The sequence below is a fragment of the Bombus flavifrons genome, chromosome 18 (genome assembly GCF_040668555.2).
Source record: "Bombus flavifrons isolate JBK064 chromosome 18, iyBomFlav1_principal, whole genome shotgun sequence".
NCBI lineage: Eukaryota > Metazoa > Arthropoda > Insecta > Hymenoptera > Apidae > Bombus > Bombus flavifrons.
The window spans coordinates 4,730,795-4,754,461 of NC_138459.1; the positions used below are offsets into that span (position 1 = coordinate 4,730,795).

At 36.9% G+C, this 23,667-nt stretch overlaps 1 protein-coding gene and 2 long non-coding RNA genes across 17 annotated transcripts in view; 1 reads left to right on the forward strand and 2 right to left on the reverse strand.

The window, feature by feature from the left end:
* LOC138189086 (uncharacterized) overlaps nucleotides 1-11,461 on the forward strand; it is a 28,330-nt gene extending 16,869 nt beyond the window's left edge. For 4 of the 6 annotated variants that reach the window (XM_069131240.1, XM_069131242.1, XM_069131241.1 and 1 more), the window contains 8 exons: nucleotides 877-1,400; nucleotides 1,908-2,293; nucleotides 2,478-2,665; nucleotides 2,749-2,874; nucleotides 3,297-3,353; nucleotides 3,464-3,589; nucleotides 5,467-8,305; nucleotides 10,902-11,461. In XM_069131240.1, coding sequence (XP_068987341.1) covers nucleotides 877-1,400; nucleotides 1,908-2,293; nucleotides 2,478-2,665; nucleotides 2,749-2,874; nucleotides 3,297-3,353; nucleotides 3,464-3,589; nucleotides 5,467-8,165 — 4,106 coding nt within the window. In that variant the 3' untranslated portion in view covers nucleotides 8,166-8,305; nucleotides 10,902-11,461. The remainder of the gene's footprint in view (nucleotides 1-876; nucleotides 1,401-1,907; nucleotides 2,294-2,477; nucleotides 2,666-2,748; nucleotides 2,875-3,296; nucleotides 3,354-3,463; nucleotides 3,590-5,466; nucleotides 8,306-10,901) is intronic. The other 2 variants (XM_069131243.1, XM_069131244.1) reach the window with 1 other exon arrangement.
* LOC138189090 (uncharacterized) lies at nucleotides 1,857-8,209 on the reverse strand. Of its 8 annotated transcripts, none has more exons than XR_011175875.1 (8): nucleotides 8,075-8,209; nucleotides 7,711-7,991; nucleotides 5,764-7,652; nucleotides 5,035-5,673; nucleotides 3,485-4,907; nucleotides 3,290-3,428; nucleotides 2,498-2,862; nucleotides 1,857-2,271 (listed from the first exon to the last, which is right to left on the reverse strand). It is a non-coding gene; the product is annotated as an uncharacterized LOC138189090 (long non-coding RNA). The 8 variants fall into 8 exon arrangements; XR_011175874.1 differs by lacking the exon at nucleotides 8,075-8,209 and having other exon boundaries at nucleotides 5,764-7,383; nucleotides 7,464-7,652; nucleotides 7,711-7,850; XR_011175876.1 differs by lacking the exon at nucleotides 8,075-8,209 and having other exon boundaries at nucleotides 5,764-7,400; nucleotides 7,464-7,652; nucleotides 7,711-7,850.
* Nucleotides 11,462-13,029: 1,568 nt separating the features above from the next.
* LOC138189092 (uncharacterized) lies at nucleotides 13,030-21,598 on the reverse strand. Of its 3 annotated transcripts, XR_011175885.1 has the most exons (7): nucleotides 21,478-21,598; nucleotides 20,958-21,137; nucleotides 20,333-20,398; nucleotides 19,971-20,038; nucleotides 19,568-19,797; nucleotides 16,070-16,172; nucleotides 15,911-15,985 (listed from the first exon to the last, which is right to left on the reverse strand). It is a non-coding gene; the product is annotated as an uncharacterized LOC138189092 (long non-coding RNA). The 3 variants fall into 3 exon arrangements; XR_011175886.1 differs by lacking the exons at nucleotides 15,911-15,985; nucleotides 16,070-16,172 and adding an exon at nucleotides 13,030-13,061; XR_011175884.1 differs by lacking the exons at nucleotides 15,911-15,985; nucleotides 16,070-16,172 and having other exon boundaries at nucleotides 19,551-19,797.
* Nucleotides 21,599-23,667: the final 2,069 nt, after the last annotated feature.

Consider the following 23,667-nt stretch of genomic DNA (forward strand, 5'->3'; position numbering starts at 1 on the left):
TTTAATTCGCGAATAACAACTTTCTCCTCTCTTCCAGTCAATTTCTTTGGTCGACCTGATCGACCTTTGTTTACAAGTGTTCCCTCGTTCTTTGACTTTTTTATCTTATAATGTATCGTGGACTTAGTTCTGTTCACAATTCTGGCTATCTCGTTATATGATCTGCCGTCCTCCTGTAATCGGATATTATTTCTCTTTACGATTTTTTGTTCCACACTTTTTGGTATTCATTTTAAATGTTATTGTGCACAATTTTACGTTACTGTTACTGAAACGATATCCTAACACAAAGTGAACGTAGCAATATTTTCATTTAGCAATGATGTTTACATTCGCTGCAAAGGAAGATGAAAAACTATCAACAGCGTTACAGCGTTCGAATAATTTTCTGAGACACTCATCATGAATGTTTCTAATAAAATTATCACAACTCCTGTTTTCAAATTTTACTGATGTAATCTTGACACTTTCCCGTCGCTATAGATACCAAATTGTTTTAACAAATTAATTTAGTACACCTTATTTTATTAATTATAATTTGTAAGTGTAAGCGTTCGAATACTTCCGTAAGCCACCGCATGACTCGCTATACTAACTGTCCTAGAGAGCACGTTCGTCTATTTGTATCGACCGGTGGTAAGAAGTTCGAACTCCGGTTTACGGTTACAGATAATGGCGATAATGTTTTGTCCGGAGTTCGTTTACCTTTGATCCTAGCAAACCAAAACAACGTTGGTATTCCAGGGCACTACAATATGTGTCTTTCTCGATTCAAATCTTCCATTGATTTTTGTACCGCTATACCATTATCATCGAGCAAAAATTTAAAGTAACCGGACAACGGAAAAATTGAATGCCATAATTTTGTCATTTCAGCTCCAGAGAAACAACCAGAATCACCGAAACACGTGACCAAAGTAGAGACCAAAGTATTGCCCACGATCGCAGTTCAGCCGAACACACCCGAGAGTCCGAGCACTCCGACTCAAGTGACTTTGACAAAGGCGCCAACTCCGTGGCTGCAGAATAAGAACAAGCCACAGGAAGAATTACCAGAGTGGGCGAAACGTTCGAGCGTGAACAAACAGCAGAGCACGTCATCGTCTTCGCCGGATAGTCCAACGTCACCACCGGTTTACGCGCCCTCGATTCAGCAAACACAGCAACAATCACCACAATGGCAACAAGCTCAACAAAGACAGCAATCGATTCAACAGAGGCCGCAGTCTCAGCCGCTTCAACCAACACAACACAGACCATCGCAAATTCAGCAACCGCAACAATACCAATACCAGCAGCCTCAGCAATTCAATCAGCAACAGAAACGTCCGTTCTCTAGTCCTTCTGCAACGCAACAAGTTCATCCAACGCAGACGCAAGAACGCATGATACCAATTCGCGTAAGTGTTTATTATCATGCGAGGCAGATGTTCCAAAGTAGTTTCACGATCTTGCCGACTACTGGTTAAAGATTTAACGTTTGAGTTACCTACAAAACTATTTCTGTTATTTTATTTACGAAATGCAAGTAAAAGAGTTGTTAGAATAGAAAAATAGAATAGAAGAACACGCAGTAACAAAAAGGCAGCTCCAATATTTAAGTCAAGTTTATTGGAAAAAAAAAGAGAGGCGTAGGTTTCATATACGAAAATACAAAAATTTATTATTATGAATATTAGTTAACCGTGAACTTATTTCACACATTTTCAAGACGATTCGATTTTCAATTGGTTTTTGTTGGTTTATTCGAATTATCAGAAAGTGGAGCTGCGTCCTTGTTGCAACAGACCTTTCAACCCTCCAATTGCTTAAAACTTTGAGTTTAAAGAATAATTAGAGAAGAAAGAATTGTAAAATGAAGTATGGAAACCATAGTATATTAACATACAATAATCATTTGTGTCCAGATTGAGGATAGGCCGTCTGTGTTTGACGTAAAACCAGAGCCTGGTCACCATCAATTCAAGCAAGCGAGTCCGCATCATCAGCAGCGCTGGGGACAACCGACTCAGAATCAAGTTCAGAATCAGGTTCAGAACCAGGTGCAGAATCAAGTTCAGAGTCAAGTTCAGAATCAGATGCAGAATCAAGTTCAGAATCAGATGCAGAATCAAGTTCAGAATCAGATGCAGAATCAGGTGCCTCAACAATCGACAGGTGGCGCGTACATTATACCAATTATGATCGAGGGAAGTGATAAGAAGCCTGCTGGTGTAGCTACTTCGAATACCTCGTACTCGCAACCGATTCTTAGGAATAACGCGTCTAATGCTGAGAATCAGAACCAGAAAGTGTAAGTCTATTGTCAGAAGTGTGACAATTATCTTATAAGTAGACTTGTAAGTAGAAGAAATGTTATAAAAATTGAATAATATTGTAAGAATTTATAAAAATCCATAATCTAGTAAGAAGCTAATATAAATTTATATCTTAGTCAAAATATAAATTTGAATTAATTGTTGTATTATTGCTATTAGGATGGCGCAACGTATTATACCTGTGCAAGTTCAGCAATCGGATTCTGGTCCAGTTCAATCTCGATCGTTCAGAGTTCTCCAGAAGATCACAGACACGGATTCAACGAACGACGTGGACACTGAACAGATGCGTAAACTTCAATTGTCAGAGGACGATAGGATTCTGATGAATAAATTCAAGGAACAAAGTAAAGATCGTATTTTACCAGAATGATCAGTTCTTTTTATCGTTTGATTATTCTGTTATTGCTACGTGTTCTTCTTTCTATAGTCGACAATGAATCTTCTCTTCATCACGAGGAAGATCCGAGATATCGTGGTGGTGCTATACCCTCTCGAGCTTTCCGCTTCCTACAAACTATGACGGAGTCCGGTGATGCTCCTGCTGTGAACACGAGTACGTTTTTTACGTTTCAATCGATTGACAGGCTCAGAGAGAAAGTGGTACAAATAGTTAAAACATGACTTTGACAAAATTGTAGATAAAATGAAATGTCAGTAGAAAATTTTGTATCTTTCTAAACATTAAATTTGTTACTATAACGTTATGGAAGCTTGGAAATTTCTAACAAAATTCTATACATAGATATCAATTTTATATATATATCGTTTCATATGTTTTCATCTTGTTTTTAAAAAAACGTATACTTTTACCACTTTTCCATGGAATCCATCGACCATGAAGGTACAACTCTGTATTATTAGTATTTGTAAAATACATATCGTGTGTACGTAACGAACTTGTACTGATAGTATAACAAAATTCTACTTATAAAAGATTCTACTTATAAAATTATAAAATAAAATCGTACGTTGCAGCGTCACGGCCACCATCCGCCATAAACAAGAAGCAGAACAGGAATTCAAAGACGTTTGGTAAGTAAACTTGTTAGTCATGTTCCTCTGATTAGCTCTCCATTACATTGAAGCAAGATTAACTTCTCATTAATCCTAAAAAATGTATATAATAAATATAATATTTGCAGAAGAAACGCAAGCGAACTTACCACCAAGCGAGCAACAGGTTCCAGAGCCAAAGAAATACATGGGCAGCGCGATTCCCTCCAGATCGTTCAGGATATTACAAGCGATGACAGCGCCGGAGAGCGTCGGTGAGTGTCGATCGGCGAAAATTTATCGTCGAGACCAACAAGCGTAACAAATCTGTCATCCTTCTGAATGAAAAGAAGAAGAAAGGAAACGCGTACAACATGTTCATAATTCATGCAGGAACACGCTACTCGTCCATGATGAATTAATAATCGCAACAAGCTTCTATTGACCCTTGTACATTAATGTTCAATGACAAGCGTCTTTACTATTCTAATGGATGATTAAAACTTGAAGTAACGATTGCGTGCCGTCGCTGGAACATTCCCGAATCCTGTGTTCACAGGAATAACGAAAATTCCTTGGTATCGTTCAGCTCGATTAAGCCCTCACCCCGTTCCACTCAAATTTCGTTCAAATAATTTCTTTTCTCTCCCGACAAACTCGTTGCAACAGAACTTACATTAGAAAAATTGTCACGCATTCTGGACGTTCCTGTGTATTTTAACGATTGACACACCGATCATCGAGCAACGATCAATATAACGAACTTTTTCTTCGCCGAATAGAAACTTATGATTGCTGTTGAGATGGTATTTTAAAACACCAGTCACTCGATATATTGTACATATACAGTGCATGGTAGGTGAATTATTCGTCTACTTCCATCGATCGAGTAGTATCGTGGTAAACTATGTCGCTTGTAAAATCGTTCGATCATCGTCGTAACAAACGTGTCGATTCGTCAACGTTGAAATAGCCGTTCCTCGTTTAGAAATGAATAGAAGTATGGCAAGCTACGATATATGGATTTTGGGTAATTTAACCGGGAATGTTGCATGTTCTTATTAATTGATTTCACACGTGTTTAATCATCGCTGGGATTTTAATACGATTGCAAGTGATCGATTTGCATGTAAAACCGTACTACGATTATTTTGGACACTTACGATCCATCTGTCCAGAATATCGTACGAGCATGTTCTTCCTACTCGAACGTAATGATCGCTTGTGTCCCGTCGAAGATCATCGACGAGCTGGTTTTGCGTTCACAATTTTCGATCGTTTCCTTTGAACACAGGATCACACGTCTCGTTTTTTTTTCTCTCTCTCTCTCTTTCTCTCTCTCTCTCATTCTTTCGTAGCCGTTCGCGACTACACTCGTTGCTTAAAATCGTGGCATCTCGTGGCATCTCGCTTGTCCGTCGATTTTTCACAGCCAACGGAGGATCGTTCATGGTAGACATTTATTTCGTTTTCTGTAATATTGGGTTGGCAACTAAGTGATTGGGGATTTTGTCATTAGATGCTATTGGCAAAGTGCGCAACCACTCAGTTGCCAACTCAATATTTCAACATATTAGCGTGGGACATTTTTGCCTAGAAGAAATAAAAATACTGACGTTAGTGAAATTTAAATACACACAGATGTTCTTTAAGAAGAATTGTTCTGCTAGTAAAATATATTCTTCTTGGTAAATAATAGTACAAATTGTCGTGTACATACTGCGTGCAAGACACTGCTTCTTTGATAATTAATTCGCCAAACATCTTGTGTATTCAAAGAACTGCATTTCTTATCTAATCTTTTATCTCTTGGAATTTTCCTGTAGCCTTTAGTTGGTAAGGTTTCTTCAGCTACCAAGTCATTTCTTATCAGAATTAACAATATTCCATGTTATCTATAATAAAGAGATTGTGAATTTGAAATGAGCCTGAAGCTTAAACAGAAGATGAAATAAATGTCTATTGCTTCCATCGCCTAATATGAAAAAGAAAGAATAACGTGTGTAATATAAGAGAAAGGGAAATGTGCGGGTGGAAAGAAGGGATAAAAGCAGAGAAACAAAAATAGAAAAGGGAGAAACGCAAGACCACATCACACCCCAATAGGAACAGTTGAACTTCTTGTCTGAATGCATTGTGCTGTTTGTTGTAGCCACGCAAGAAAATCGTCAAGCAGATTACCACTGCCAAACAGAGAATAACGTGCCGGGCAATCAGCAGGGTGTCTTCCTCTCTCCCTGTCCGCCTCCATTTTGGACCCCCGACAGTGGTTGGTGGGGTTACTACCCTCTTCCATATGCTGGTGTCGCGAACGAATCTTACCCTTATCATCCTGATAACACTGCCTACGTATACTTTCCTATTTACAATCAAAATTACCCACTTTATCCACCTTATCCACAGTATGATCCGATGAATAATAAAAACGTACATTCTGGTGTTTATCCACCTTACATGGTGCCAGTTGCTCCACAGAACAATAACAATTGCAATAACAATTGTGAACAAGTCTGTGGTGATGTGATTGTAGCAAAAATTCACTCAACGAATATTACAGATATTGCAGATATTGCAGAGAATATTCAGGAAAATAATGGAGGAAATAAAGCACTGGAAAGTAAAATTACCAGGGAGAACGATGATAGTACAAATGGTCTTGTGCAATGGGAGAAGGTGAACAGCGTGTCACGAACTGCGAGCAACAATAGCAAAGACAGTGATTGTACTACTGCGATGAACATCACCGATGAAGAGGAGATTCCTGGTGAGATAATCGTGTCAGAAGTAAACGAGGATGACAAGAATTCTAACAGACCAGAGACGAAATCTTGCCCCAATGGGAGTCTCAATGTCAACGTACCAAACTATACCTACATCGACACGAGTGACTCCAGCGACTCCACTGACACGGAATCGCAATCTGACAACGAGTCCATCATCGAATCGTCTAAAGGTAGCAGTGATTCTGATGATTCTTCTTCCGATAGCGACGACTCTGATTCTTATTTAGCGTATTCTACGGGACTGAATGCTCATGGCAGGTTAGAGAACGACGATGAGAGGAGTCCGACTAAAAATAGCTCGAGCAAAGAATCTTGCAACGAGGACGAAAATTCTGAATCATCCTGTAAGAACAATATCGATTGTGCAGCAGATGTTGAGCAACAAGTGGAGGGCAACGTGGAGGAAACTCAGACCAGCACGTTTCCTCATCAACTGAGCGTGATTTACGAGGACGTCGAGCGTGCAGATTCCGAGAGTCCTAGAGCCCGAGAGCCTAGAAGCGTGAAAGACTGGAACGAGACGCCTTTCGAAGCCATTGATGACCCTCCTGATGATACTGACGCGCCAACAGTCAGCGTGAGTCTGCCATTGAGATTTAAATTTTCTGTATCTGAAAATAACGAAGATGTGACCACAGTGATCGTTGGAGACAGCACGGTCAAGCCTGAGAGAGGTTATAGCAAGGAAGAAAGCAGAAAGTCGAAGGTCCATGACAGTAAAAGTCAGATGGAGAAGGCTAATGAGGTCTCCGCGGATTTTGTAGTGAAGAATGACACTACTGTGGATTTTGTAGTTAAAAAGAAGAGTTTGGACAGCAAACAAAAGGGCAGGGATCATTCTAATGAAAGGACGAAGGAGGAAACGACGGAAAGTAAGGTGAAAGAGGACGAAGATCCTGTGGTACCCCATGTGAATTTTACTTTGAGGAAGATTCCTACTAGGTTTGGTAAAATCAATTGCGAGGAGACTGTGGAGACAGAGTTCACGATTAGGAGAAAGACGAGCGTGAAAAAGGAAGAAGATAGGACGAACAAGGGTCAAGAAGAACGCGAGAATATGAAAAGTAACGATGATTCTGTGACCAGAGAGAATAAAGAAAATAATTGCACTCACGTTGCGACAGCGAAGGACATTGGTTCAGGGACGCGCGACTTCAACAGAAACATCCTGAAACCTGAAGTGATCGTCTCTGAGTTTAACTTGGCAGAGGAATCTTCGCAACACAACAAGGAGTCTTCTGACAAGTTACAAAATACAGACTCGAAGATGAAACGAATGGATAAGTCTGAAAGAAACAGTGACCTGTTAAAAAAAGGCAAAGACGAGGTGGGTATTGAAGAGAAGAGAAGCAAAGAGTCGAAGCACCTGTTGAGCGTGCAGAATTCCCGAGAAGAGACGGACGACGAAGATAGTGGCGTCACTTCAGACATGAGTCGCATGATCTCTGAAGTGGATACAGATTCAGAATGCACCTCGTCGAAAAACATGAGGAAGTATCAGAGGACTCAAACTCACTCGAGATTGTTCAGGCTTCTAAACGACGACTCGATCCTCCTAGAAGATACAGAGAAAACCAATGAATCTTCTTCGACTGAAGAATACCTTAGCCTACCTCTGAAGAGCAACGCCTTCAATTACGACGAGAATTATTGTTCCAATTACTCTAGCGGTGTCACATCTCCAGAATATTCACCGATCTGCGAACAATCATGGAAGAGACTTCACGACGCGGACAACTCAAGGTTACCGGACCAAAATGGCGACGTGTTTCGTCAAGGTCGACAAGATCGAATTTCCTGCAAGGAAGACCCGTACTATCAAGCTTGGAAAACTCCCAAACCTTCGGTACCATCGTTGGATCACGACGTGGTGCCATCGTTGGCTTTCAAGGTCCTGGAAAGTAGAAGGCCATTATGGTCGTACAAGGTGAACGTGCTTTGTCCGCGGATTAAAAGTACGAAAAGCGTACCACAGACGTTGCGAACGAATAAACAAACCAACTCGATGGTGTCATCCTGTCCAAATTCCTCGCCCTTCCAAGCTAACCTAAAAAGTGACCATTGCTGATGGCCCGGGGCAGAATGAGGCCGCGTTTGGCCGCGAGCAACCGGTCCACGGACGAGCCTCGCGCAACTTTTCTCTAGATTCGCAAGACTGGGCTGACTATGCCCGGGGGGCTACAGGCTACGTGGTTTTTTTTTCTATCGGTACATATCGTTTGCATATATTTATCTATTCGCATTTTCTTCCTGATTTTTTTTTGTATATTTTGTTTATTTTATTTTATTTTATTTTATTTTTTTTTTTTGTTTATATTCTCTTCTATCGTTCTAGTGTTTTTTTCTACTTTTTTTTGTCTTTGTTTCTTCTTCTTTTTCTATTCTACTCATGTGTTTCGTTTGTTGTCGAACGGGCACCGATCTTCTACACGGGTGTAATTGTTTTTATTTATTAATTTTTTTATTTGTTTATTTCCTTGTCAATTCTCTTCACTTCGCGAACGAATCGATCCTGTCAGCCGTGATTCGGAGTTTTCTTTTTATTTATTTTTCTCTTTGTTTGCTCTTTGCTGAGATTTGTCACTAACCAGCCGCCTCTGGTCCAAACGATGCGATTCTAGTTTGTCTTCTCTCCTGGATCAATATTAACGCTTCGTATGTCTTGTTTTTATCGTTTTTCTGTTATCCTTTTGCAAGCGAATTGGCAGCACCTTCCCACTGCTCCGTCTTCTTCGTTCTTTTTTACCATCGGTGGGTATCAATGATCTGTAAAGAACGAAACCACCGATAAATCATTATCTACAAAGATGTTCTCGCGGTATTTTTGCATAGAGAAAACGTTAAGGTAAACAAACAAAATTCATTGTCGGTGTTTCATTTCAGAGTGCAAAAGAACGATTACCAAAAGGAAGACGATGTGATTTATTACGTTCGTGATCTTTGCAGTGTGATTTCACGCAGGATTGCCTCTTGATTCGACCCACAACTGCATTATGTTGCGAATAAAAATATTTCATGCATGCTTGGTTATGTGATCGACCGTATCCTGTGAATAACGCGAATCGTTTTCCTGTTTTAATAATCCTGAACGGGGTGTCCTGAATTAGAATGTTCTAAAACAGCGTTTTTTGTGATTTTTTTTAGAAGGGAAAGAAAGAAATGAAGTTATTGAATTTTGAGATATGGTTTTATATACAGGGTGGTTGGTAACTGGTGGTACAAACGGAAAGGGGGTGATTCTACGCGAAAAAAGAAGTCGAAAATATAGAATAAAAATTTTTCGTTTGGGGCTTTGTTTTCGAGAAAATCGACTTTGAATTTTCGGTCGGTACGCGTGCACTTTATCACGTCTCGTTATAACGGATCGTTGTCTCGATGGAAAAATTAAAAAAAAAAAAATAAAAAAAAAATTTTATTCTATATTTTCGATTTCTTTTTTCGCGTAGAATCACCCCCTTTCCGCTTGTACCACCAGTTACCAACCATCCTGTATATTTAACGAATACAAAATAATTTTTTTTAAAGTAAAAAAATAAATTGTAACAGATTTCTAAGCCTATTTCAGGGGCTGCAGTTTTCAATCGGCCTGAAAGATCCACCTCGTAATTCTTGACTGAAACAAAAAACCAAAAAAGGATTAAATTATTATACATTTTTCTTCCAGGTGAACTAAACAAAGGCAGAAAAGAGCTTATTTCAATAATTATTATAGCACCTTAAAGTTTATATCTTTTTTTAAAAACACATCTTTTTTTAAATCCACCAAAATTTTTGATTTCACATTTTTTTCTGTCGTTGTTTAGTTCACCCAGAAGAAAAATAATAATAGTAATTTAATCCTTTTTTGGTTTTTTGTTTCAATCAAGAATTACAAGGTAGATCTTTCACGGCGATTGAAAACTGCAGCCCCTGAAACAGGCTTAGAAATCTTTTACAATTAATTCTTTTACTTTAAAAAAATTTTTTTGTATTCGTTAAATATATACAAAACCGCAGCTCAAGATTCAATAACTTCATTTCTTTCTTTCCCTTCTAAAAAAAATCACAAAAGACGCTGTTGTAGAACATTCTAATTCAGGACAGCCCCTGAATACGCACGCCATGCATGCACGATGCGTTTGTTCTGTTGTATACTGTGCCATGAGTTCGAAGCGCGACGATTATATCGCGATTTATCGGATCGATACGATTGTTTGCATTTATCGAATCGATACGATTGTTTGGATTTATCAAATCCAGAGGCAGAACGAGTCGTAAGTAAATTAACGCCTCGATGATCGATAATAATCGATCGATCGTTAATAGAGCTACTTACTGAAATAATCCATGCTTTGAACAAATAATAATTGGTGTCATTCGTTGCTTTTGATTAGCATTTTACTATAATCACAACTATTGCTATTGTCATTTTACTATATTGCTCAAATTGTAACTATTACAGTCTATTAAATCTTAACTGGTTACTCAACATTTTCCCAATTTTCCCCACTCTATGGTTAATAGTTTCTAGTAAAACAAAAGTAGACGACTATTTTTCAATTGTATCTTGAGTAGCCAGCAAATTTTGAACGAATTATAAACTATAATAAAAATCAATCAATTATTTCATGGAATTCAACGACGCTGAATCCTTTCTACATAAAAAATAATTAGAATAATTACTAGAAAAAGATAATTATTCTATCTATAAAAATCGTAGCGCGGCAAAGTTCCAAGTTCTTTTATTTTTTTTTTTCTTTTCTTTTTTAACCAAAGCATAGGATAATTATAGGACGTTAATAATCTAGTCTGTCTGAATTTTTAGGTCCCGATGCAACGGATTACTGAGCAAGGACGAGTGCCTCCATCAGAAACATGGCATTGCTAGTGTGTTTTCTTTTCTTTCTTTTTTTATTTTTTATTTTGTTTACGACGACTCGTCGCGATTCGTTTTAACACGACAACCATCGATACCACAGGACTGCTGCTGACATCTTCCCAAGTCACCTCATTGTATTTGTTGCCCCCGTATAGGTTACGTCTTGTCCCTTCCGCCATTCTCTTTATTTTACTCCTTCTTCCCTCTTAATCCCACGGTGTGCGCATATTGTTAGAAAACGAAGATCTTTTGAGAGATCGATCGGTCGTTCGAACGATCGACGACTAACGACATTCACTGAAACGAATCACGTGACTAGCTTTTCGATTTCAAAATTGAAAATAATCGTCACCTGGTCGCGGTGATTCCCTGTTTCGCCATCTTCGATAAAAAGGAATCAACGCGAAGTGTATTCGTGTCGAATACCATCACGTTACCTCGATCAATCATTGTGCTATATTTATGTAAGTTGTGTAAAATAAATTATTTGTAAAGTTCACTTTAAACCTCATTTCGAGTCAGTCTATCATCCCTTTATGCCTTTTCTAACAATCTTCCATCATCTTTCATTCAATAGAAATAAATAAATGATAGCAACCTTTCATCTTCTTTTTGAGTATTGTGTACAAAATTTCTGCTATACATGTAGAAGGTTGCTGTTAGTATATTAGCATAGGCTGATGTAATTATGTCTGCAATAATTGCCCATAACTCAGTACTCCAAATGGCCTGGCATAAACGCAGTACTGACTCACCAACTACCTTGTAGTACAGTGAAAAGGGAAATTTTAATAGCACATGTAGATATGACAACGACCATACCCCAAATCCACGTCATTCCATACTATCTGACAGCGAACCGTTACGTTTTGACTTGATCTTTGCACATGGCCCAACATTACATTTTCCCCATTACGAAGGGCAATTAGGATTCGCCCCTTGCTCCTCAACACCTACAAACGTAACATACTACACTGCAACTGCAAGCATTCGACCAAGAAAAGTCTTTTTATAGTCTTGAGTGTCTTGTGTACAGTTTGGCCGTGATTTGAACTTCATTGCAATGTTATTGTAGCGAGAGTGTCGTTGGAGCTAGGTGAAAAGAGAGTTTGCGTTTCGTCCCGGGACTACCGGTGGAGTCGTCGGTAAGGCTATGCCCGGTAGTTCCTGCCTTAGACGTAGAGGGAGTCTCGCTAGGTGCGGTATTTGTATCGTGACACCGTATTTCGACCACTAGCGAGATAGACAGACTCATTGTCGTCGTAGCCCTCTGGTGTTGACGATTAGTACCGACGGATTGCCCGCGGGGTGTTGCGCGCCGCGTTGATGCCTCGACCTGTCGGCGTCCTGTTGATACCGATCCGCCACATTATACTTAATCATTTTCATGAATAAAAGCCTACAAAAATATGAAAACACGGTCAAGTTAAATTACTCCTTTTTTATCATAAATTTTACGTGACATAGACAAGGTAGAACAGTAAATCATTCATACTTACGGATAGTCGAATATAATTGATCTTACATTTATCGCAAAAGGGTGTTGAAACAGTAAAAAGGTTGCGCGTCAACCTGATTTTTCTTAATGATACCTTTAACAATCGAATAAAACAATTATTACCGCTGTTACAAATTTATATATTAGAGATGAAAGGACATAGGGGGCCTTTCGTTTAGAATTTTTGGGAAGATCCCCAATAATTTAGTCTACCTGTACTTAAATATTAAAGCTTTTTTTTTTTTATTTGGTAGACGTTTTACAATCTATTCTCATTGAGAATTACAAGTAAATTATTTTTGCGTGGTACTGTGATTTGGACTATAAGAGTTTACAATATGTTTGATTCTAGTTGAATCTAATGCTTAAGGGGGGGCTAAGGTTAATTCGTACAAAATAAGGTATGTTTTTGTGAATTATTTGTGACGACACAGTTAAAATCTATTTATTAAAACTAATAGTACATTAAAGTATGATATTCGAAGAATATTGTATAAAATTTGCACGGAGAAATATTAAAAAATACGGCAATAACAGCAATTATTCGGACGTGTCTCGGAAAAAAGGTAGAATTGCGCGGTGTCCCTGATAACTTGGTGCTGGATCATCTGAAATCAAAAAGTCAAAGTTCATTCGTTAGGTAACAGTTTTCCCCAGGTAACGCTGGGAGGGTTTTTCGAAATTTCAATTTTTCATTTTTTTGGAACACTTTGAAGGAATAAATTAACCGATTTTGCGAAAATTTGCGGCTAATTTTCCCTTCAAAGTGTTAAAAAAAAGTGAAAAATTGAAATTTCGAAAAACCCTCCCAACGTTACCTGGGGAAAACTGTTACCTAACGAATGAACTTTGATTTTTTGATTTCAGCTGATCCAGCATCAAGTTATGAGCAATTTCTCTAGCTAAGGTTCTGCAAACGAACAAATAGTCTTTATCTTAATAATCCCTAAATCTATTATTTACTATGGGAACATACTACTAGCTTTCACTCAATGATAGTTACCGCCCTTCTTCGACCACCAACATAGAAAGTAACCAATTAACAGCAACCTTCATTTCCCTCACTTTCCGAACGAAGGCTTTCCTCGACGAATCCGACGATCTCGTATCCTTAGACACACCCCTTCATAGTTTTCCTCTGGATCATCTTCATGACGGCAAGTCAGTCGTTAGCCAGCAGTCAGAGTCGATAGTTGGTGGTTAGCAGTAATAGTTGATCCGAGTTCCTTGCCATCTTAAGCGATCATCATTAACTATCATCTACTAAAAAATGGATAGACCAAATTCGTTCAACGCCCCTGAGCCCCATGTTAACTGTACAACACAAGGGAAATTAACAGTGCAAGAGTCTTTGACCATCATACGCGAATTAATTCAATCGTTCATGCAAAACTCGAACACGGAACCTAAAAATGTGTGGCTACCGCGTTTTAATCCTGAAATCGCGGGCTCCGATCCAGCTGTATGGTGCGCAATTGCCAATCGGATTATGGTGGAAAATCCTTTAGAAGACTACGCGTTATACTCTGTTTTAACTCAAGCTCTAGAGGGTTCTGCAGCGCAGTGGCTTAAGAAATTAATGCTCGATGAAATGGATATTACCTGGCCAAAATTTAAAGAACTTTTCACTATACGTTTTGGTGGAGACGAGACAGCAACCTGGGCGCTTATGAAGATAATGAAGGAACAACCAATGAACGACGAACCCACGGGAGCTTTTGGCAATCGTCTCCGTTGCCTCTTGAAGACCAGGTGGCAAAATTTGACTACTGCTGAAATAATCAACGCCTGCGTTCTTGCTCGACTGAGTTCAGAAGATGAGCGTATTAAAGAAATTGCACTTACCAGGAATATCGAGACTGAGGACCAATTTCGAAGTGTAATGAAAGATTTCTCTTACGCTTGTTCGGAGCCTTTGTCAAATAATTTATCAGCTAGCCCTGAAGTTAAACGACGCAAGTCATCTCGCTCCCGGATTAAGTGCTTCTACTGTGGTGTCCTTGGACATAAAATAGCAGTGTGCCGTAAGAGAATAAAATTTGCGAAACAGAAGAGTATACAAAATCTAAAAGAAAATCAATCAAGCACATCGTCAAAGGCGTCTTATTTCAAGTATCATGAGGAGGGCCATGACGCGGCTAATTGTCCATTGTTGCGGAGAGGAACCTACAATTCCGACAGCGAACATCGAGTCGACACCTGCGTGGTGAGACCTGGTACATCCAGTCATTTAGGTACGTTGTTTCCATTTTACTTCGATTCTAGAGCCGAGTGTTCACTAATTAATGAATCCGTAGCCTTGAAATTTTCTGGTAAAAGAATGATTCATATAGTAGTAATGCGAGGAATAGGAAATACCTGTATTAAATGTACATCACAAATTTTGTCAGTTGTATGTATTGGTGGTTTTACATTGGAGATAATTTTCCATGTCCTTGTTGATAATTATTTAAAATACAGGGTGGTTGGTAACTGGTGGTACAAGCGGAAAGGGGGTGATTCTAGGCGAAAAAAGAAGTCGAAAATATAGAATAACAATTTTTCGTTTGAGGCTTTGTTTTCGAGAAAATCGACTTTGAATTTTCGTTCGGTACGCGTGCACTTTATCGCGTCTCGTTAGAACGGATCTCACTGTAGATCGTTGTCTCGATTGACGTTATTTTTTTAATTTTTTTAATTTTTATTCTATATTTTCGTCTTCTTTTTTCGCGTAGAATCACCCCCTTTCCAGTTACCAACCACCCTGTATATCATGATTGGTCGTGAAATTTTAAGCCAAAGTTTTGACGTAAATATTACACAAAATAGCCTCGCTATCTGTAAAACAAAAATAATTAATGTGTATTAAAACCGCTGAAAACGAGATCGATATTAATGAAGTCGACACTGATGTAATTGGTTGTAATTGGTAATTGGAAAAATTCAAAGATTCATTCATTAAGGGTTTTCCACGTACTCGGATCGGGTAGTCTTTACCTCTTATTGTGGATCAAATCGCGAGATACTTTATTAGCCTAGACATAGCCAGCGGGTTTCACATAATCCCTATTCATCCTAATTGTACTGAGAAAACAGCATTTGTTACCTTCGATGGACAATACGAGTATATAACAATAACGTTTGGGTTGAAAAATGCACCATCCGTTCTTCAGAGGACCATTCTCAAGGCCTTAGGTAACCTCACTCATTCATGCGTTGTTGTTTATTTGGACGATGTTTTAATTATTGTCGACTCGGTAGACCAAGTTCTAGAAAAATTATGCATTGTATTAAATACCCTTATAAAAGCCGGGTTTTCTTTCAATTTCTCTAAATGTTCTTTTCTAAAAATATCGCTACTTTATTTTGGGTATGTAATTCATAATGGAGAAGTTCGCCCCAACCCGAGTAAAACACAAGCTTTGAGTTTACCTGCACCAACAATTATGACCGCACGATGGCAGCGCAATGGTTAGCGCTTTGGTTGCGAACGGTCAGGACACAGGTTCAAATCCCGGCACGCGTAGTTCCCATTTTTCCTTTCCACAAGGTGCTTTACAAAATGCTGAAAAAAGAAAAGAAGGAAACAATTCAATTCGTGCAAGTTTTCGGATGCAAAAAAAAAAAATCAACATACCTCCCAGCGACATCTTACACCAGCAGCAGCGCTGTCAACATGGCATATCCACCTCAGGCAGTTCAGTTCATAGGTGTAGCTTCTTACTTCCGAAAATTCGTACCTAAGTTTTCACAAGTAATGAAACCTCTGTATAATACCTACTTTAGGTAACAAAAACATACTTTGACAGATAAACATGAAAAGATAATTTCTGTCCTGACTGATGCTCTTGGCTTTGAATTGCACCACCAATCGTGTGACTAAATCGAGTCCATTACAGAATTATTTATCGGTAAAACAGTTAGCAAGACCTTATGGCTCTTGTTGCTACCCGATAATATTGAAGAAAGAGAAGTAGATATCTCCAATGTACGACAGCAGGCAATAAATAATATTGAAATTAGTGCTAAATATGATAAAGATAGATTTGACAAGAGTACAGCTAAAGTAGTTAGATTTAATCTTGATGATTTTGTATTACGTAAAAATGAGAAAAGAAATCAAACTAAATTAGATCCAAAATTTAATGGTCCATTTGTAATAGCAGAGATTTTGGGAGGAGATAGGTATATTTTAAAAACATTAGATGGTAAACAATCATATATGTCGGAGATGAAAGAACATCGGGATTTCCCGGCTGGAATGTTGGGAAAATCCCTAATACCCTAGTCCAGACTTTTGCTATAGTTACATTTAAGTAATAAAAATAAGCAATAGTTCTAATGTTTTAATCTGGCTTATAACAATGGGTTCGAGCTCGAAGTGACATAGCGGGTCACTGGACGTAGCCACGGTCACAGGAGGGGACGTGTATCTGACAGAGGTATAGAATGATTATGTGGCCCTCATTAAGAACAAAGATTGACCCGAGAAGTGGGGACAGGAGTATATAAGGGCAGTTTCATTTTGGATCAGGGAGAGTTACGCAGATAGTTAGTTAATTAGTCGTTGGACGCATTGCTGATTGAGTTATCGAGGCAGTTATCCGCATCATGTATTACGTTGGTAATCGTCATCCCGTGGACCGTGGATTCGTTATCGAACCTGAACTCGTTGTCATCATCATCTCGACCATCCTATCGCTGCTATTACTCATAGCCTCTTGTAGTGTCCACATTCGTACCATTCACACATTCAACACATTAGCTGTACCAATCAACTATCCGCGATGGTAAAGTAAATAAAGGATCATCGAACGCCCACAATTCCAATCCTTCTCCGACATATAAATACAGTCATGATAAATTGAGAAAAATGCCAGAGAGTTGCATTCCTGTTGGGTTGGATGTCTGCAGTGATGACAATGGCAGTGGCAATGACGATACGAGTAGTACACCGATCCCTGAGGATCATTAGCACTATTGCCATAACATCTAGCATAGTGTTTTCACATACGCCCAGTGTGGTAATGTGATCTAGAAAAAGTGAGATTTATTGAGGTACGAGATCGAGAATGGTCTGTCATGTCATTACAGTCTGACTGGTAATTCACAGGATGCAACTAGCACTTTGAATACTAATCATAATGTTATTGATTTTTGTTTTTTTATTTTTGTTATTGAACATTCGATCAAAATTTTTGCTGTTGAACTGGACCCTTGGCTTATTTGGACATTTAGTTAAATTGTAAATAATGTCAGTTGCATTGAGTCTAATGTTGAGAATATCCAATATTTTAGATACATTCGAGGATTATGATTGACAGGATGGCCAAAACCATTGTCAAAACCAGAGACGAGAACATGCTCTACTCGTACCAGATTCACCGATGATTTTTCAAGTCAGATTTCCAGAAACAAGTTGATCGCACTAAAGCGCGTCTACCCTGCCCAGCCCTACCTACTTATAATTAACAGACACACCAGAAAATATACTACCTATCCTACCTAGCGCTATATTTAAACAATGGCAAAGCAGACACACCAACACATTCGCTTCATGGTTCTCACGCAAACGCTCGGGCGCAAAAGTCTTACACTAGAAAGGACGTCCTGGGACGCCTCCGACACTTGAGCTTAACACACAGCATGCACACTCTAATGTTACGTACCATTTTTCTGAAATCGACTAACGAAGGCTAGTGACCATTGCATATAATGCGATAACAGTTAACCTTAATTGTAATTACAAATATTCATAATTCAGAAAGTGTATTTATTTTTCAAAGAAATTGTAGATAGTACGAAATGTAGCGCCACTTATTGTAATTGAAATTGTAGATAGTACGAAATGTAGTGCCACTTATTGTAATTTAACAATAAAATTAATGACACTATCTCTCTGATTTCCTTCATTCGATAACGAATCTTTGTTTTTACAGGTTGTGATTGAAATGATATTTGTTTCAATTTATTTTTGATTATTTAGATTTCCAGTAAATGGAATAAATACTCAACGACGCAATTCCATAGCCTAACCACACACACTCTGTGGAAAGTACGTCGTGCATGACACGCTAATTCATCGTCAGTCGCTTACAAATTATTATAAAATCAATGATCATCGTACTCGTTGCCTTTCTCTCACCCAAGTAACATCTTGAGCACGTGAGTGAGATCCTGGCATTGAATAGGGAAGGGATTAAACCATAAATCCTAACTAAAAAACGTATCAATGCATCTAATTTGTATTTAACGGACTAATCTTTCTTCACTTTGCATTTTCGAACTTTATCTCTATTACTATCACTGTAGTATAATCTAGGTCCTTAAATTTATAATTTACCGAAATACTAATATTGAATTTATATATAGAAAACAGCATAAGTAAGATTAATGCAATATAATGATTCATTCAAATAATTGACTCTATGAACTATTGAAATTCCATTACAAAAGAAACAATGAATAAGAAATTTATTTAACAATTAACTCAAAGTTAGATATTATTGCAAACAACCTCACGCAATCCCTTTGTCAAAGCACATTTTCGAAAATACAAAAGCAGTGTTCAAAACTTGTTGCTTTAATTCCAAAATTTATCTGTCGCGAAGTTTCTCCTTGCACATAAAATTCTATGCATATTTGTACGGCAGGACTGAATTCTACTATCACTATATGTATATTTTACATTAATACTCAAATTAAAAAATGAATGGCAAACAATTAACTCCATCATAATAGTGCCATCAGAGAATAGAAGGTGAAATAAAAAATTATTTATTATCGTTATTATTAAATATGTAATTGCAATTTTTAATGCAACAAAGTCGGAGGGCATCCGACTTCATCACTGCGAAATATTTAATTAAATCATTGCAACTCTCTGTACATATACATTTTTAATACATTCCAATTTTAAAAGTGATTATAGTGAAGATACATGTATATCTTCAATCACAAATATTCAAATTAATTGTTAATATAATATCGTTTCTATCAGTTAATAGCACTATTAATATTGTTAATATAAAATTTCTCAGTATCATGTAATCAACATAAACAAAAACGCGATGTACAAGAAGACCTATCCTAAACTAATAAATAATAGATAGAAAAAGAAAATGTTAGTACTCACGGGTATAATAAATACCCGTGGTCATTGTGCTCGCAAAAAATTTTACGTAGTACAACCAGTCACCCGTGTCCATTCGGACCTTTCGTCCTACGACATGAGTGACCAGAGGGACAAAAATGCATACGATTCACGATAAGATGCGAGGAACATAGTCATCGATGGTAGCCCAGGGAAAGTCGTCGTGAAGACAGTCATCAAAGAAGAGTCATGCAATCCCATCATAGAAAAAACTGTTAACAATGCATAGAATATTATAATTTGCTCTTAAATATGACGTTAATTAATTGGAAAATTTAAAACAGTGGAAGATTAATATCTATTAATCTCTATTAAAATTTTAATGACAATATTCAAATTAGGAGTAACAAATTGAAATATAAGCAATAATTTACATAGTACTTACATTCTTGGCTTTTGAAGCACCACTAGGTCCTTTTCAGAAAGCAGGAGGAAGAGGAAGGAGTGATAAACCTTTAACAAAACATGTCTTCATATAGATATATAAATAATACATACGTGAATAATTTATTTTGAAAATTAAGTAATGATACAGCAAAAAATTTTAAATAACGTAATATGGAATTCTATGAAAACCTTAAACTTTAATAACAATAAAAAAGTTAAATTGTTAGTGTACTCTAATTACTGTAACAACTGAAACTCTGATATTAAAGTATAAAATCAGACTTGTTATTTTATTTTGAATAATTAAAGCAAAACACAAGGAATAAAATTAATTGGAGTGCGATATGCAAAGATTCTTACATGCTTAGTTTTGAAGCATCACTGCGTCCTTCCCGAAGCACAAGAAAAGGTAGAAATTATGAAAAACTGAAACAAAACATATGAAATATTATAATTTGTTCTTAAAAATATATCGTTCATTGTTAAAGAAGTCTAAGGTAATGAAAAATAAAACTCTATTCAAACTTGAAATATTAATAACAATAAAAATTGAAATTGTGTTAAAATCTAATTACTATAAAAATTTTCTCATTATATTATATTATATTAATATTCTCATTATATTATATTAATATTTTCTCATTTCAATATACAAAAATATAATAATTTCGCAATAGATTATTTTCTAATAACAATTAAATGATTTGCATAATTTGCTATATATTAATATAAAAACATTAATTAATTACTTAATAGTATATCCGATTATTAACGATAATCTATATACCCGAAATATTTCTATATGTGAACAATTTCAAATGTGATTTCTTTAACCTATCTTTCTTTCATCTTAATATTTTCAACAAATTATGCAACTATTTATAAAATGATGTTATTATATACCAATTGTAAGCTGTATAGCAATTATGTAGCAAATATCGATTACTATTGATCCAATAAAAAGAGAAAATAGTCGAGCACGTACCTCTGCTTTGTTATAGTACCTCAATCATTACCAAATTTGCATGAGAAATCAACGACTCGATTTATTAATAATCATCTATGACATCCATCTTGTTTCAGTTCGAATTATCGATCGTTAATCGCTTGTGGCGTTTGTGATGTGAACCCCTATTCTATTTCAGTCATGTGACCAGCCAATAATCTACACAAAAGAAAATCAATAATTTCAAATAAATTTACAACAAAACCAATAATTTGCAATAACAGAACAAATTATGGTAAAGGTCGGTGTAATGTGAATTATCGATAATTTTAACCATCAGAAATACAGTCAAGAATAAATGTATAATAAACCAATAATTTACAACAGTGTAAGCAATTATAGTGAAATAAAGTAATTCTACCTCAAAGATCTTTAATATGAACGATCAATAACTGTAACTTGTCAAATACGCAGTCAACGATAAAAGTAAAAGAAAATTTCGGGATACTATTTAATTTTACTAATATTATAATCATTAACCGATTAAATACGAACGTACTATTTGAATGAACCAGATAGAAGTGTAGAATCGTTGATAAAGTCGAAATGAAGGTACTAACACCAGGATAACGTTCGACGAGACGAATTTTCGCTCCACGACCTTCAGGAGTATGTCACCTCTCGACCCGGTTTAAACTACGACTTTCCAATATTCTGAACCGATAGGAGCGCTCGATATGACGTCACAATATAATGCGCCAATAGGAACACTCAATTTCAATTGACAATATTCTGCTCCAATAGGCACGCTCAATTTGACTTCGCAGTATATTCCGCCAATAGGAACGCTCGATTTTCTTATACACGAGCGCGCGCAAATTTATTGTATTCAAACAGTCAAATCGATGAGATTGAGAAATAGAAAACGTATTTAAGACAATGTTCAGTAACAATTACGAATAAGATTATGTTCTTCATGAAAAGCTTTTATATTACATGAGTGTAGCTGCTACTATTAAACAAAATATTATATTAGTAAGAATATCATTACGGTATATTACTTAATTATTCATACAATTATTAATAAATATATTTCAATGATTCAAACATTGTAATAAATAGAAAAACGTGACAAAAATGTTAGTAATTTACAATAGTTTGGGAATTAATAGCGGAAGTATCATGGAAAGAGAAATTTCTTTACTTGAATATAAATTATTATCATTATTTACTTTGCTATTAATTGATGTATAAATTCCAAAATTTTTATTACTATAGCATGATCTTACATTTGAAAGCAAAACAAACTTGTGCGTGTAAGAACATATAAGATTTATATATTTAATAATTAATTATTGAATAATGGTATATGCTTATAATTAAGTTATGAAAATTGATAAATTGTTGAAGCAGAGAAACAGATGGCGTTACCGTGCTGCACTATCCCAGCGAATATCATCAGAAAAACTAACATCAGGCAGGAACCGTTGAAAGGCCAATGGTAGAAACCGAGGTTGCAAAAAAATTGTTATAGAACAAAACACGATGAGCGATTGCTATTTCAAAAGTTGCAGATAATGAAAAATGAAGGTGAACGGTGTCCCACGGTGTCCCACAGTACAGTCCAGTCTAGATCATCCAAAATTCTCTTAGTGGCTTTTGGTGATCCAAATTGGACTGTAGCGTAGTTCTTGGCTTGGTATCGTTTTCCAAAGATTAATCAACTGATTAATTTTTGCCAAATTAATGCCAAATTGATGCCAATTACCAGGTCTTACCACGAGGAGGTTTCTATTGACAAGAATGTCGAGTTCTGACTCTACTTGATCATGGGCCTGCGTACAGAGATATGAGAGTATGCCACCCGACAGTTTGAAAGAACTGAGCGAGAGCAACGGTGAACGATCAAATTGATAAAGACTTGTTTAGCAGCCACGAATTCGTTCTCGATCCTTGCGCGACGAACGAGTTATTTGGATAGTTGCGGTTACCAGCGAGGACTTTGTTTACTTAAAATGGCAACAGCGCAAGACGCGGCGTGATTATCGCTGTGTGCCTTCGTTCCAAGTATTTCAGAAACCTGTAGGTTGAAATTAAATACTGCGTGAAACGATGGTTATGCGAACTGACGACGCAAGTGTATGACTAATTGTGTGTTCAACAATCATAGAATATCGAGGTAAGTGGTGAAACAGGGATGGTGATTATATTAAAAAATTACGAGGAAAGAAACGAACGAACAAAACTATTTAAAGCGCATTTTTGTTTGTTGTTACTTGAAAATGACAATTACTTTCCTGCGCGACCTTCTTTCGATATCTTTCGCGAGTATATTTTGTGCGTTGTACGTTGGAACGTTTTAAAATTTCTATAGCAAATGGATTATAAAATACGAATTTACCGTTTAAGATATTTGTTCTAAAAGAGAGAATTTATAGAGAGATTTTACTACTGGCGAGCGAAAGAATGACATGGCATAGAGGCCACGAAAGGGGACAAATGGAACAATTTAACAAATCGCTGTTGATTCTATGGTCCTTCTTCGGCAATAAGGTCCCTTTCCGAATGAATTAGCATCAATAAAATAATAAAGTCTTTGTTGTTCCTCGCATGATACAATCCGCACGCCATCCCTCGCTATCCTAAACCTAAGGACTAAACCTAAGTACTCACCATAAAATCAATCTTTTAACTTGAAGGAATCTCTAATCCTGTAAGTATTTTGTTTTATGGATGGTCCTTAGAATAG